The following is a 14,707-nucleotide window of genomic DNA, read 5'->3' as shown; positions in this document are numbered from 1 at the left end:
GATAACCAGCATCCAACAGCATTGCTGTCTATGGTGTCCTTGAGAGTCTACAAGAACATCCAGGATGAGACCACTTACACCGCAGTCATAAAGGTACTGAAAGAACTGTACGATCAACCAATGAACAGAGTTCATGCCCGGCTCGTGCTTGCGTCGAGGAAGCAACAGCCCGGCGAGTCCAGCAGGGCATATTTACAAGTAGTAAAGACATTGGGCAAGGACTGTAACTGTGTGGACAAAACTGCTGCCGAGATCACAAACAATCTCATCTGGGACGCCTATGTGGCCGGGCTCCGATCGAACGAAGTGAGGCTGTGCTTGCTCAAACAAGGAGTAGAAAAACTAGAGGACGTGGCCTGGATTGCAATCACAATGGAGGATGCAACCTTAAAGTCAAACGAGTTCTCTAGGGACTGGACCCCACGTTCTAATGTGAGTAGAGTGCCCTTCTACCCTACCACCCTCCCCCCCCGATATACTGACGGCCTGTCAGCTGCTGCTACACTGCCCCCTGCGAACCCAAAATGTTATTTCTGCGGGAGGGACAAGCATAGCAGGTCCCAGTGCCCAGCAAGAAAAGCCAGGTGCCAGAAGTGCCTTAAAAACGGCCACTTTGCTGCAGTCTGTAGGTCTAAAATGGCTGCCGGCAAACACAGTGCCTCGTGTGAAGCCTAACCGCCACTATCCCATTCAAACTCTTCCCCAGAGCTCTCGTCCAATGAGAGCGAGGGCTCCCCTGCACGGCAACGCCTGACGTCACGGAGACGCCGAACCCGGAAGGGGCAGCCCACCCTCGCAATCATGATGTTGGCCCGCCTCTCGCCCCCATGCGAAACACTCGACCGGGCCTCGGTCCCGACTGTAGCGCCCGCTATTGCCACGGCCACGACCACCCCCGGGGCCAACACTACCGCTGCTGCTGGCCGCTGCCACCGCCACAGCCAGCCCCGGAAACGACACTACCGCTACCGCTGCCCGCTCTCCTGCTGCCGCTGCCCACGCCGCCGCCGGTGCGGCCACCGCGACCGACTGGGGACCCTCCGCGGTCAACCAGGTACTTGCTCTAGTGTCCATCGCTGACAACCGCTGGGGCCCAACCGCCGCGACCGACGACCTACCCACTGCCAACTGCGAGCAACAACCCCCACTACTTACCGTTCATCCGCCAACGCCGCCACAACAGCACCTCCGGGAGTACCTCCAACATGCTCCTCCAGCGCTGACTGCGTCTATGACGTCAACACGCGGAACTCCCCTGTCAACAGGATCAGTGGCTGCTTCTATAACACTAAATCAGCAATGCTCTCATCCCCTCATTAAAGCAATGGATCTGATTAAAGTGCATGGACACTACACCAATTGCTTATTTGACTCTGGGTCAACTGACAGTTTTATCCGGCCAGATCTGGCCCTCCGTTGCGGACTTGACATTATCCCCACTACCCAGAGGATCTCATTAGCGACGAGGTTGCACTTGACCAGGATAAAGGGGTATTGCATCACCACACTGGAAGTACAGGGCATAACGGTCACTCACTTCAAATTATTCATCCTTCCTCAATTGTGCGCCCCAGTGTTGCTGGGATTAGACTTTCAATGTCAGTTTCGAACGGTGTCCCTACACTTTGGGGGACCCCACGCCCCCCCTCTCGGACTGCCATCGCCCCACCCCTGAAGCACCCGAGCAACCTGCCCCCGTGCCCCGGGGCCACTCCTGTGGCGTTTCCACACTCCAGCATTCTTCGCAAACCTCAACCCTGGCTGGAAGCTTGTGGCCACCAAAAGTCGGCAATATAGTTACGAAAACAGGCAATTCATTAGGAGTGAGGTGCGTAGATTGCTGGATGAGGGCATCGTCGAACCCAGTTCAAGTCCCTAGAGGGCCCAGGTGGTGGTTGTCAAGAACGGGGAAAAGCTATGGATGGTGGTCTACTATAGCCAGACCATTAACCGCTTCACGCTCCTGGATGCGTACCCCCTGCCACGCATCACGGATGTGGTGAACCAGATCGCCCAATACCGCATATTCTCCACCATTGACCTACGTTCGGCCTACCACCAGCTCCCGATCCGCTGTGAGGACCGACCATTCACGGCCTTTGAAGCGAATGGGCAGCTGTATCAATTTCTCAGGGTACCATTTGGAGTCACGAATGGTGTCACGGTCTTCCAGCAGGCTAACCGCTACCTTCCCGTATATGGACAATGTCACCATCTGCGGCCACGACACGCAGGACCACAGCGCCAACCTAGACAAATATCTTCAAACTGCCGGTCGGCTGAACCTGACCTACAATTTTGACAAGTGTGTCTTCCGGACAACACGACTCGCGATTCTAGGTTGCGTGGTGGAGAACGGGGTAGTGATGCCAGATCCTGACCGCATGTATCCCCTAATGGACTCCCCCCCCCCTCCCCCCCCCCCCATACCCAGAAAGCGCTCGAACGCTGCCTGGGCTTTTTCTCATATTATGCCCAATGGGTTCCACACTACGCCGACAAGGCGCGTCCTCTTATCAAGACCTCCTCCTTTCCCCTCTCGACTGAAGCCAGAGCAGCTTTCGATCAAATCAAATCCGACATCGCTACTGCAACGCTGCATACGATCGATGAGTCTGTCCTGTTTCAAGTCGACAGCGATGCATCCGACTTCGCCCTGGCAACCACCTTGAACCAGGCCGGTCGGCCTGTAGCCTTCTTCTCCAGAACCCTCCAGGGTCCAGAGAGTAGACACTCCTCGGTCGAGAAGGAGGCCCAGGCCATAGTTGAAGTGGTGCGTCGTTGGAGACATTAACTCGCTGGGAGGTGCGTTACACTGTTGACTGATCAACGTGCGGTCTCCTTCATGTTTAGCAACACCCAGCGAGGTAAGATAAAAAACGACAAAAATCGCCAGATGGAGAATCGAACTCTCCACCTTTAACCATGACATCCTGTACCAGCCTGGTAAGCTCAACAACCCGCCTGACGCGCTCTCCAGGGGGACATGCGCCAGCGTACAGATGGACAGACTACAGAATCTCCATGAGGCGCTCTGTCATCCAGGGGTCACTAGGTTTGCCCACTTTGTGAAGGTGCACAACCTACCCTACACAGTCGAGGAGATTCACTCCATGACCCGAGCCTGTTCAGTGTGCACTGAATGCAAGCCCCACTTCTTCCGTCTGGGGAACTCCTACGTTATCAAAGCCACCCGCCCCTTCGAGCGTCTTAGCGTAGACTTTAAGGGGCCCCTACCGTCGACCAACCGTAATAACTACATCCTTACAGCCATCGACGAGTACTCCCGCTTCCTGTTCGCTGTGCCCTGCCCAGACACCACCGCCACCTCAGTGATACAGGCCCTTCACAGTATCTTCGCCATTTTCGGGTACCCCAATTCCATCCACAGTGATAGGGGGTCCTCATTCATGAACGCAGAGCTGCAACAGTACCTTCTGGAGTGTGGTATCGCTTCAAGCAGGACCACCAGCTATATCCCACGCGATAACGGCCAGGTCGAAAGGGAGAATGCCACCATCTGGAGAGCGGTTACACTGGCTCTAAGTCTAAAGGTCTTCCCACCTCTCACTGGCAGGAGGTTCTCACTAGTGCCTTACACTCCATCCACTCCCTCCTATGTACCACAACAAATGCCACCCCCCACGAAAAGATGTTCCTTTTCCCAAGGAAATCCGAATCAGGAACCACTGTACTGGCATGGCTCACCGTCCCTGGCCCCGTCCTTTTGCGACGCCATGTCCGACACTCAAAGAAGGACCCCTTGGTCGACCGAGTGACTCTACTCCACGCGAACCCGCATTACGCCTACGTTGAGTTCCCAGACGGACGGGAGGACACTGTTTCGGTGCGGGACCTAGCTCAGGACGCAGTAGGCCCAGCAATCCCCCCCCCCCAACTCTTTATTCCCCAGGCCCCATGCCGGAACAGATGGACCAACAGCACCCCAACGACCCGGGCCACCCTGCCAACAACACAGCTGGGGAATTGAGCGAAAGAGCAGTCGCACCCGACGAGCCCGCTGGCGACACCACTCCAGCGACCCCAATCCCGGCACCACGGCAGTCACGCCGGATGGTTAGACCCCCTGACCGCTACAGTCCTTTACCTACCCCTTCCTTTCATTCTCTCCCTCGTTTTTTTTCCTTCCCTTCTCTCTCTTCAGCCCTTCCACCCCAGGGTCCGTTCTCCAAGTAGGGGTGAATGTGATAGTACAGACCTATCACCAATGTATATAGTTACAGTATCTAGAATATGTAATAACTGTGCTTACAGTGATTGGCTGAGAGCTTAGCCACGCCTACTGTCTGACCCTAGCCAGGTCGGATCATTCCGGACTGGTTGGCCACCTGTGAAGAGCTCCTGTCTTTTGCTAATAAAAGCCTTGGTTTGGATCAACAAGTCTTTGGTTCTTTCGATGAGCTCTACATATAGCTTATTGTCTGTCCTCTAATGAAGGCCTTCATTGCATCCCATAGTATGAACGCATCTTTTACAGACTCTGTGTTTATCTCAAAATATGTTTTGATTTGGCATTAAATATGTTCCCTAAAATCCTGGTCTTTTGTGCAGGATGGGGTTTAGCCTCCATCTATACGTTCTTGGTGGGATGTCCTCAAGTTCTATTACTAATAGCAGGGGTGAATAATCCGAAAGTAGGATAGTTTTGCACTCAGTTTGTCTGACTCTCCCTTGGATCTGGGCCGACAACAAGAACATGTCTATCCTTGAGTATGTCTTGTGCCTACTCGAGTATTATGAATATTCCCTCTCTTTTGGATGTTGCTTCCTCCATATATCAGTTTCATTTCTTGCATTGATTTAAGCGTGAATTTGGCTACTTTATTCATTTGTTTATTATCTTTCTGGTTTTATCCAACACTGGGTCCAAGTTGAAGTTAAAATCCACCCCCCCTCCCCACCCCGATCAGAATGTTTCCCTGTGTATTTGCTATCTTCAGGAAAATGTCTTGATCTTCTTCATTAGGTGCATAAATATTAAGCAAATTCCAAAATTCTAAGTATATCTGGCACTTTATCATTACATACCTGCCCGCTGGGTCTGCTATTTCTTCCTTTATCTTGATTGGTACATTTTTATTGACTAGTATAGCTACGCCCCTAGCTTTTGAACTGTATGATGATGCCACAATATGCCCTACCCAGTCTCTCTTCAATTTGCTATGTTCTGCCTCAGTTAGATGTGTTTCCTGTACAAATGCTATATCTATTCTGTCCTTTTTGAGTAGTGTTAGTAGCCTCTTCCTTTTACTTTTGTTGTGTATTCCATTAATGTTTATGGTCATATAATTCAATGTAGCCATCTTATACCTTTGTTTTCATTTCTTTCTCGCCTCCTTGGCTCCCCCATTTAATTTCTTCCATTGTTATTCTTTAAGTTTTCCTTGCTTTTCTCAGTGCACAACAACACGCTTAGAACACAAAGTACCCCTAAAATCCCCACAACAAATAACACAAAATATACTTTTAACCAAAATAACATAAATCCCCGTTTTGGGTTGTCCTTAATCCCTTGCCGGACAACCACAACTGCCCTTTCCATTTGGTTTGTGATAATAACAACAAGCATCAACTGATTTCGCAGTGACGGTTTTTACCTCCTCCCCAGGCCCCCCCAGAAAAACACTAATGATTTTCTATACATATAACAAAGCTCTTTTTTCCCCCTCCCTTTCCCTTCTCTTTTTCAACTTTAAACCTTTGTATTTACATTGTCTCTTTTTTTTTTAACTACTTATTTTTATACATTTTCTTGTCAGTCTTTTTATTATTACTCCTCCTCATCTTATTTCTTGTCTGGCAATTATTATGCAAATCTTTGGGCTTCCTTTGGATCCGACAACCATCTATTCTGTTCTCCGGGTATGAACACCTTAAGTACTGCTGGATGTCGCAGCACAAAGTTGTAGCCTTTCTTCCACAATGTCATTTTCGTCATATTAAACTCCTTCCATTTCTTTAAAAGTTCAGAATTAATGTCCAGGTAAAAAATATTTTTGTCCCTTAAATTTCAATGGCTGTTTATTTTCTTTTACCTTTTTTTTTGCCCACTCCAATATGTCCTCTCTTGTGCATCTTAAAAGTTTTATTAAAATGGACCTCAGATTTTGGTGCGGTTGTAACTTCGGTACCAGTGCTCTGTGTGCTCTTTCTATTTCTATTCCTTCTTGTAGATCTGTCGCTCCCAAAATCTTCGGGATCAATCTTTTTATAAATTCCTTCTTATCTGTCCCTTCTTCACTTTCTCTCACACCCACTATTTTTATATTATTGCGTCTACTGTAGTTTTCCAACATATCAATTCTCTGGGATAACAAATCTTGTGTCTCCTTGATTTCTCTGCCTCTTTCAATTTTCCTCTTAGTTCATTTATTTCTATTTCTACAGCTGTCTCTCATTCTTCCATATTTTCTACTCTTTTTCCTATTTCTGCAATGGCCAACTCTACACTTTGCATTTTATCTTCTGCTTTTTCCATGTTCCTTTTAATTGTATTAAATTCAAGTGTTAACATCTCTTAATGACCTCGTGGTCTTCAAAAAAGTCTTTATCTATAGTCTGTTTATCTCCTTTACCTTCATCTTTCCCATGTAGATCTTGGTATTCCTTCTCCCTGTCTCTTCTTTCCTCACTGCTCTTTCAGGTGAGCCACTCCTGTCCCGTTGTCAGGCCCCTGCTGCAGGACGTTCCGTTGCTGGGCACCCTGCCGCTGGTCGCCCCATTTCTGCTCCTCTTGTCTCTGGGTGTCCCTCTGCTGGGTGCCCCGTTGCTGGGCAGGATGTGTTCCTGCTCCTCCTGTCACTGGTCGTCCCAACCTTGGGCCCCCCTCTCGTTGGCATTTTCTCTTGTGTGCGCACTACGCATGAGTGACTTCTCACACATGTTCAGTTGCGCATCTTTGCCAGTCTCTGAGAGCCATTTTTGACACCTTTAAAGATTTATGCACATTTGTTAGATCCTTCTGTTATTAAACATGCTACATATTTTCAAGCAGGCAAAGTTCAGCAAATAAAAAGTATAAGAAAAAGAGGATAAAGTAACCAAGGAGAACCAGGAGATGGTGCCGAAAAAAGAGAAAGTCAGAATGACAGATAAAGAAGAAGAAAGAAAAATGCCAGAAAAGAAAGAAGACGGGCTTACTTGTACACGGGAGCAGGGAGCTCCCGTGAAGAGGATCACCTGAACCCTAGTGGTGGACTGCAAAAATGGCTCTCTACTTTGCCCTACATCAGAGCACTAATTTCCAAGTAGACAGAAAAAGTGCTTTAAGAATATCCTTAAAGCCTGCTTGAAAATATGTAGTATGTTTAATAACAGAAGGATCTAACAAATGTGCCTAAATCTTTAAAAGTGTCAAGACATGTTGAGTAAGTCTTCAGTTAAGGATATGAAATCCATAAAGTAAAAACTAAATGGGGAAGATGATGTGGAATTTTTACAACACATTGGTCAGGTCATAAAAAGAGGTATGGTGTCCAGTTCTAGTCAACACTACTTTCTGCCATTACTTGACTTTACTCACCTGTTTTTCAATGAGAATTACTCGACCAAGAAGCTGGTCTTCTAGTCCTTTCATTGTGACAGTAAAGTCGATGATGGCCGTTTTAGCACTGATTTCAGGTGTGTAAGCAGGATTAGCCAACTTTGTGGTGATATACAGGGTAAATCCCAACATCACATCAACTTCTTTGTCACCAACTTTCACCTAATATGAAAGAAAACAAAAGATACATTTTCCATTATTGATGTGATTACATTTCAAATTACTTAATTAAAAATAAATCAAAAATGTAGAAAACTATTGAAATAATTTCAGCGTGTATTCAGGGCTTTGAGATGTCTACTTATCTGAAATTAGTTCGATAGGTTTTGTAAGATTTTTATGCTAATATAAAGTACAAGGTATTGAGACCAAGAGGAGAAGTATATAGTTCCCTAAGTGACAATGCAGGTAGGGTGAAGAAAGTATTTGCAATGATTGCCTTCAATAGCCAGGGCTTTCACTACAAGAGTTGGGATTCATGTTACAACTGTACAAGATGTTGGTGAGACCACACCTAGATTATTGTTCAAGTTTATTGTCATCTGATTGACAAGTACAACCCGACGAAACCGCATTCTCCGGTCCTCAGTGAAAAACGTACAGACACACAACCAGACGTAACACACATACAGAGAAAAAATACATACGTAGGACAAGTATTTAATCTATACAATAAATGAATATTGTGTATATATGAGAGCCTTGGATGGTTAGTGTGAGCAGTTCCTTTGGTTGTTCGGCCTTCTCACTGCACGTGGGAAAAGTGCTGGCTCTGATACTCCTCTATCTCTTCCCAATTGAAGCAGCTGAAAGATGCTCTGTGCAGGGTGGAAGGAGTCCTCAATGATTTTGCGCATCCTCTTCAGACAACGATCCTAGTAAATCACATCAATAGAGGGAGGGAGACTCCAGTGATCCCACTCTTTATGGTCCTGTGGGTTGACCTCCAATCCATTTCTAAGGAGCAATCACACTATGATGCAGCCAGCCAGGACACCTATAGAAGGTTGACATAATGGTGGCTGACAGCCTTGCCTGCTTCAGGAAGTGTAGTCACTGCTGTGCCTTCCTGACAAGTGAGATGTTGATTGTCCACAAAACATCACTAGTTAAGTGAACTCCAACGAGCTGTGTGCAGTTATTGTTCCTTTTGCTAAACAGGATGCAGGAAAGTTTTACAGGATGTTATCAGAAAGTGAGGGTTTGAGCAAAAGGACAGGCCATCGAGGCTGTTTTTTCCCCTTAGGCATCAAGGGTGAGGGTAACCTTGTAGAAGTATATAAAATCATAAGGGGCACAGATAAGGAGAATGTTCTGTTTTTTTTTTCCAGCATAGGGGAGTCATAAATGAGAGGGTGCAGAACGGTGGTTCTCAACCTTTTTCTTTCCACTCACATACCACTTTAAGTTATCCTAATGCCATTCGTGCTCTGTGATTAATAAGGGATTGCATAAGGTGTATATGAGTGGAAAGTAAAAGTTGAGAATCACTGCTCTAGACCCAATTGTTACTAAAATATTTTGCTTGCGATAAACTGTCATTGGCCCATTTCCTTTGGAGTTATGAAACTGTTCACATAACAAGTCAATTAGGTGCGATTAAAACTGGTTTTCAAACTTTTTCTTTGCACCCACATACCACCTTAAGCAATCCCTTACTAGTGACAGAGCACCTATGGCAAAGGGAATATTTAAGTGGCGTGTGAGTGGAAAGAAAAAGGTTGAGAATCACTGGTGTAGATTTAAGATAAGAGGGGAAAGATTTAAAGGGGACCTTAAAGGTAACTTTTTCACACAGAGGTTGTGGATATGTTGAATGAACTGCCAGTCTGTAGATGTGAGTATAATTATAATGTTTAAAAGACATTTAAACAAGTACATGGATAGGAAAGGTTTGGAGGAATATGAAGCAAATGAAACTAGCTCATGAAGGCAACTTGGGCAAGGAAGTTGCGCCGAAGGGCCTGATTTCTTGGTCAATGATTCTATGACTCTAATAAAACATTTTAATCCTTGTAATAAAAATATATATAGAAAAATATATATGTAATGAATTCCAAGTGCATGTAATGGGTGTGTGGTCCTATCTCTGTCAGAGAATTCTTTAAATAGGCCATTTAACCATTATACTGCTTTTGTCAATCAGGCTTAAAAGCCATCCAACAATCTGATTGTATTAATCTATTTGTTTTTTGCTCTTTGAGTGGTGTACAATCATGATTTTAACAATGCAAAAGTCTCATTCTGAGTAAATATTGCATTTTTCAATGCATTAATTATTTTTATAAAATCATCTTACTTTATAAGTTGATCCTGATTTAATAAAGTTCTTTTCCAGCACATTGTCAATAGCAGGATCCAACTCCTCCCCAATATCCTCCATCAGCAGAGGCCGTCCCAAAGAAAGACTGTCCTCCAGATGCGTCCTGAAGTATTTATGATTTAACGATGTGATCTATAGACACATATTTAAAATTTATTCAGTTAATTCATTGCAAAGTAGCAGGTTAAATTTGTAAGAAATTGTTCCAAAAACAAAACATTCACGAATACAAGGTAATAGATAAATTACCCATCAGGACAGTCTCTTTCACCTTGTTGATGTTCTTTCCTCCTCCCCTCCTGGAGGGGAGGAAATGCCCAACTTCACCTACCAGTCATATCTTCCTGCTCTGCGTTTCACAACTCTTTTGTTCTTTCTTTTCTACTCTCATTCTTTAACTGTTCCCATTCATTGACCTTATTTACCACTTATTCTTCTAGTCACCCTCATTTTATTCTATCAGAGACACCCCACTATCCTTTCAGTTACAGTTCTTCAGCCTCCTTCCCAGTTCTTTAGCATGAAACTTTAACTTCCCACCAAAACTGAATACTTTTAGCACTTTTTGTTTTTATTTCAGATTTCCAGCATATGCAGTGTGTTTTGATTTCACACTTTCAATGCATGATTTCTCATACAATATTTTTCAATTTCATGTTGATTTATGTTGCACCTTCAGTAGATAACTAAATAAACTATCTGAATTTTGTAGGTCTGTACATAGAAACTAAATATGATTTTAGGTACATCAATTTCAAAATCTTCAAGCTGACAAATGTACAAGAAACTGATTTTAAAATTCTCTCAGGAAGTCTCCAATTCCTTGAACCTGATTCATGGAATCACATGGCTGAGTAGAATGATATCCAGTACATCATTTATATGTATAAATGTGATCACTATGATCTGTGTATTTGTGTGTGTATGTGCACCATAGATGAGAGAAACGCTGTTTCATCTGCTTGTATATGTACAGTCAGATGATAATAAACTTGAACATTCCTGTATAGAATATTATTAAATATTTATATTCCATTATTGAAAATATAAAATTGCTTGTAATTACATGGAATCTTAGAACACAAGAAACAGGAACAGAAGTAGGCCATATGATCTCTCGAACCATTCAACAAGATCGATGCTGATCTGGTTGTGAACTCAGCTCAATAACCTGCCTTTTCCCAATAACCCTACTGTACAAAAATCAATGTTTTAAATATATATTTAATGAGACAGCTTCCACTGTTTCTCTGGGCAGAGAATTCCACATATTCACCACTCACTGAGAGAAGGAGCTCATCTTCATCTATCTTAAATCTACTTTCCTCAATTTTGAGGCCATATTGCTGAGTTCTAATCTCACCTACCAGTGGAAACAACTTTTCTGTTTTTATCTTATCTATTCCTTACACAGTTTTAAAAGTTTCCATTAGATCACCTCTCATTCTTCTAATCTCCAGCAAGTATAGTCCCAGGTATAGTCATAGGTTAACTCTCTTATTGCTGGGAAGAAAAGTGCAGAGAAGAGATAGAATGACTTGTGGCTTGGTGTTGGGACAACAACCTGCCAGAGGATTATAGACTTCCAGGCGAGGGTCACAGCTCATCTCCCGGTCTGCATCAGCAGCACTGAGGTGGAGACGGTAGGCAGCTTTAAGTTCCTATGGGTAAGCATCTCCAAATACTTGCTCTGGTCCACCCACGCTGAAGCAACAGCCAAGAAACCACAGCAGTGCCTTGGTTTCCTCAGAAGCCTGAGGAAATTTGGCATGTCACCAGCATCCCATAGCAACTGATACACCATTGAAAGCAACCAATCAGAGTGCATCACTGATATGGGAACTGCTCACCCAAGACCACAAGAAACTGCAAGGGGATTGTGAACATCGGTCGGGCCATCAAACTACCCACCCCCTCCCCTCCATCAATAACTCCTGCTGCCTTCGAAAACCAGTCGACGTACTAAAAGACTCATCCTACCCTGACCACACTCTCTTCACCCCCTCTCCCATCAAGAAAAAGACACATAGAACAGTATGACTTTAGCATAACTGATAGGTTATTGTGTGTGTCAGGTTGTCAGATCCATGGGAAAAATGGAAATTAAATCCTTGATTTTCAATAACATTTCAATTTTCATTGAATATGGATATTTTAAAAATGTTCATGTTCATGTTTAATTGCTGTATATGTCATATATTATTTGTTTTTTGAACAAATAAATAAAGTTTATAAAAATATATATATACATGGATGCACAGTGCACTAAAGCTAACACATGTAATTAATTTTCTCGGTTTAGGACTTTCAGTTATATATTCCTTACTATGGGTCTAAAACCCTGACATATGCACATTCCTTTTTTAGAATATTTTATTTTTGATTTTCCAAGGACTCATGCAAATCCAATAAACAAAATATTACATTCTTTTTCCATGTAATATGATTTACAGAGTCCTTATTTACCCCTTCTTACATCCTCCTCTCCCTATCACTTAAATTATACAAATACCAAATTATAAAAATACAAAAACTACCTAAATACTAATAATGGTCCTCCTCGAAGCTAGAGGACCTCGGATATTAAATAAAGACAGGTAGGGGAAATAACACACATTGTCTGCACTGCATTCCCCATTTCATACTCCTAATCCTTTACTTGCTGGGGCAGATTGTTTCTTTTCTCTTACTCGGTTGGGGTGTGGGGGGGGGGAAGGGAGGTGTGAATTATATCTGTGCACCTATGTGCCTCAGCTATCGTTGTCGCACCTCAACGAATGTGTCATATCTCTTCCGTAATTTGTAGGTGATTTTCTCCAGGGGAATGCAACTCTGTATTTCCATATTCCATCATGCAATAGTTAACAGGGAGCTGGACTTCGATGTAACCGCTATACACTTCCTGGCTACCGACAGGGCAACCTTCACAAACAGAACTTGGTGTTTGGTCAATTTAAACTGTAATTCCCCAATGTCCTCTAGAAGGTACCGCTCCAGATCCTGTGGAAAATCCACCTTAATTTTTTTCAAATGTCCCCCAGGTCTTCCCAGAAAGATCTCAACCCTTGTACACAGCCAGGTGGAGTGGACAAAAGTTCCAACCTCCACACCATACCTGAAGCACATTTCCAAAATTTCTGTCTTTAATTTGTGTAATTTTATCGGTGTGAGCTATACCATGCAAAAAATTGTATTACACCAGCATATGTCTTGCATTAACAATTCCCATCAGGTTATTTAAACACAAATTTTCCCACCTTTGCTCATCAATTGTAATGCCCAAGTCCAATTCCCATCTTTCCCTTGGTCGATGTAAGCCCAGTTTCGGGACTTCATTTTGGATTATGAAATATTTCCTAGAAATAAATTTACACACATTCTCCTTTTGAATTAAAGACTCCATGTTACTACAGTCAGACAGTCATTGTTGGTCCCAGTTTGTCCCTTAGAAAAGATCTATATGAACATTCCATGATACATGGAGAAAATATGATAGCCATCTAACAGAAGATAAAAATTTCACAAACAGCAATGACACCAAGAATACTTTATAGTACTTGTCAGGTGAAAATTCTGGCCAAGATGTATTGAAATCATTTGTTATCTTTAAAAAAAGGCTGCCTGGACATATATTCTTTAAAATTTCAAATCTTTAGCTTCAATCTATTATTTAGATTTTAAATTTTCATTATTTAAACCCATGACATAAAAAAAATCTATTTCATATTTACCTGTAGCTCATTGTCTTTTTCTTTATTTTTAATCCAGATTTTGCCTTGTCCTTGTGGATCAATCAGAAGTGGGTACCTAGTTGCCTTGGTTACTATAATGCCATTTTGTATTGACAGGTCATCACTTGGAAGTCCCTGGAGATTCCATTCACCAATTGTAGCATTATCAACCAACATGCTGATTAGATTAATGTCCTGAATGTTAAAAGGAGTGAAAGTTATTAACAGCAGCATAATCAAATTTTACCATTAGAAAATAATTAATAAAAATAAATTAAGAACTTTTTTGTAATGTGTTTTTATTCATGTATACATAAAAGCAATGGTGAATATAATAGAAAAGGATAAACTCACAGACTCAACTAAATTAAAGAGTAGTCAAATCTGCTTTGTGTTTTCAAAGTATTTTCAAGTTAAAACTGATGCCTCATCTCATTTACTGAAAAATTGACTAGTTGATTATTTCACAACTGGTCACCTTCAGTTCAGGAAATAGTTGCTAGCCTGGAAATAGCTACTCCATAATAGGTTTATTTATTTTAATTTACTGCTTGTCACATTGGACCTCTCCACTCAAGAACAGACCTTTCTTTTTGCTTTTTGTCCCTCACCCACTTTCTACAATTTAGAATGTGCTTATTTCCTAAATGTTCCCATTTCTGCTGAAAGGCCAACAACTTGAGTCATTCATACTCTCCACACCCAAGAAAATCTGTCATCTTTACCTTGTTTGGCCTATACGACTTCAAAGTTTGCCAATAGGTCAATGCGTTCAAACCTCAGAGGCTGGTGAGTAAACTGTCCTCATTAGGGCTTAACACTCCTCTCTATAACTGTATTCTGGATTTCTTGACAGAAAGACCACAGTCTGAGTTAGTTGCAAAATCTAAAGTTCCATCACACTGAGCACTGACGCACCTCAGGGCTCAATGTGCTCGGCCCTCTACTTTTCATGATGATGACACATGATTGCACTACCAAACTGACCTCATCAGCAACAATGATTATCAGGCTAACTTGCAGAGAGGGAGTTGGGTAGCTTGTGAAATGATGCAAGAACAACAACTGAGTCTTAACATAGACAAGATA

The 14,707-nt window shown here is 43.1% G+C and overlaps 1 protein-coding gene across 8 annotated transcripts in view; it reads right to left on the bottom strand.

Annotated features, from left to right (window-relative positions):
* dnah5l (dynein, axonemal, heavy chain 5 like) overlaps nucleotides 1-14,707 on the bottom strand; it is a 425,035-nt gene that overhangs the window by 144,407 nt on the left and 265,921 nt on the right. For all 8 annotated transcript variants that reach the window (XM_069913293.1, XM_069913291.1, XM_069913294.1 and 5 more), the window contains 3 exons: nucleotides 13,619-13,813; nucleotides 9,864-10,019; nucleotides 7,544-7,726 (listed from right to left, as the gene is read on the bottom strand). In XM_069913293.1, coding sequence (XP_069769394.1) covers nucleotides 7,544-7,726; nucleotides 9,864-10,019; nucleotides 13,619-13,813 — 534 coding nt within the window. The remainder of the gene's footprint in view (nucleotides 1-7,543; nucleotides 7,727-9,863; nucleotides 10,020-13,618; nucleotides 13,814-14,707) is intronic.

This window comes from Narcine bancroftii, chromosome 1, assembly GCF_036971445.1.
Source record: "Narcine bancroftii isolate sNarBan1 chromosome 1, sNarBan1.hap1, whole genome shotgun sequence".
Classification (NCBI taxonomy): Eukaryota; Metazoa; Chordata; class Chondrichthyes; order Torpediniformes; family Narcinidae; genus Narcine; species Narcine bancroftii.
This window is presented reverse-complemented; position numbering and strand designations above follow the sequence as displayed.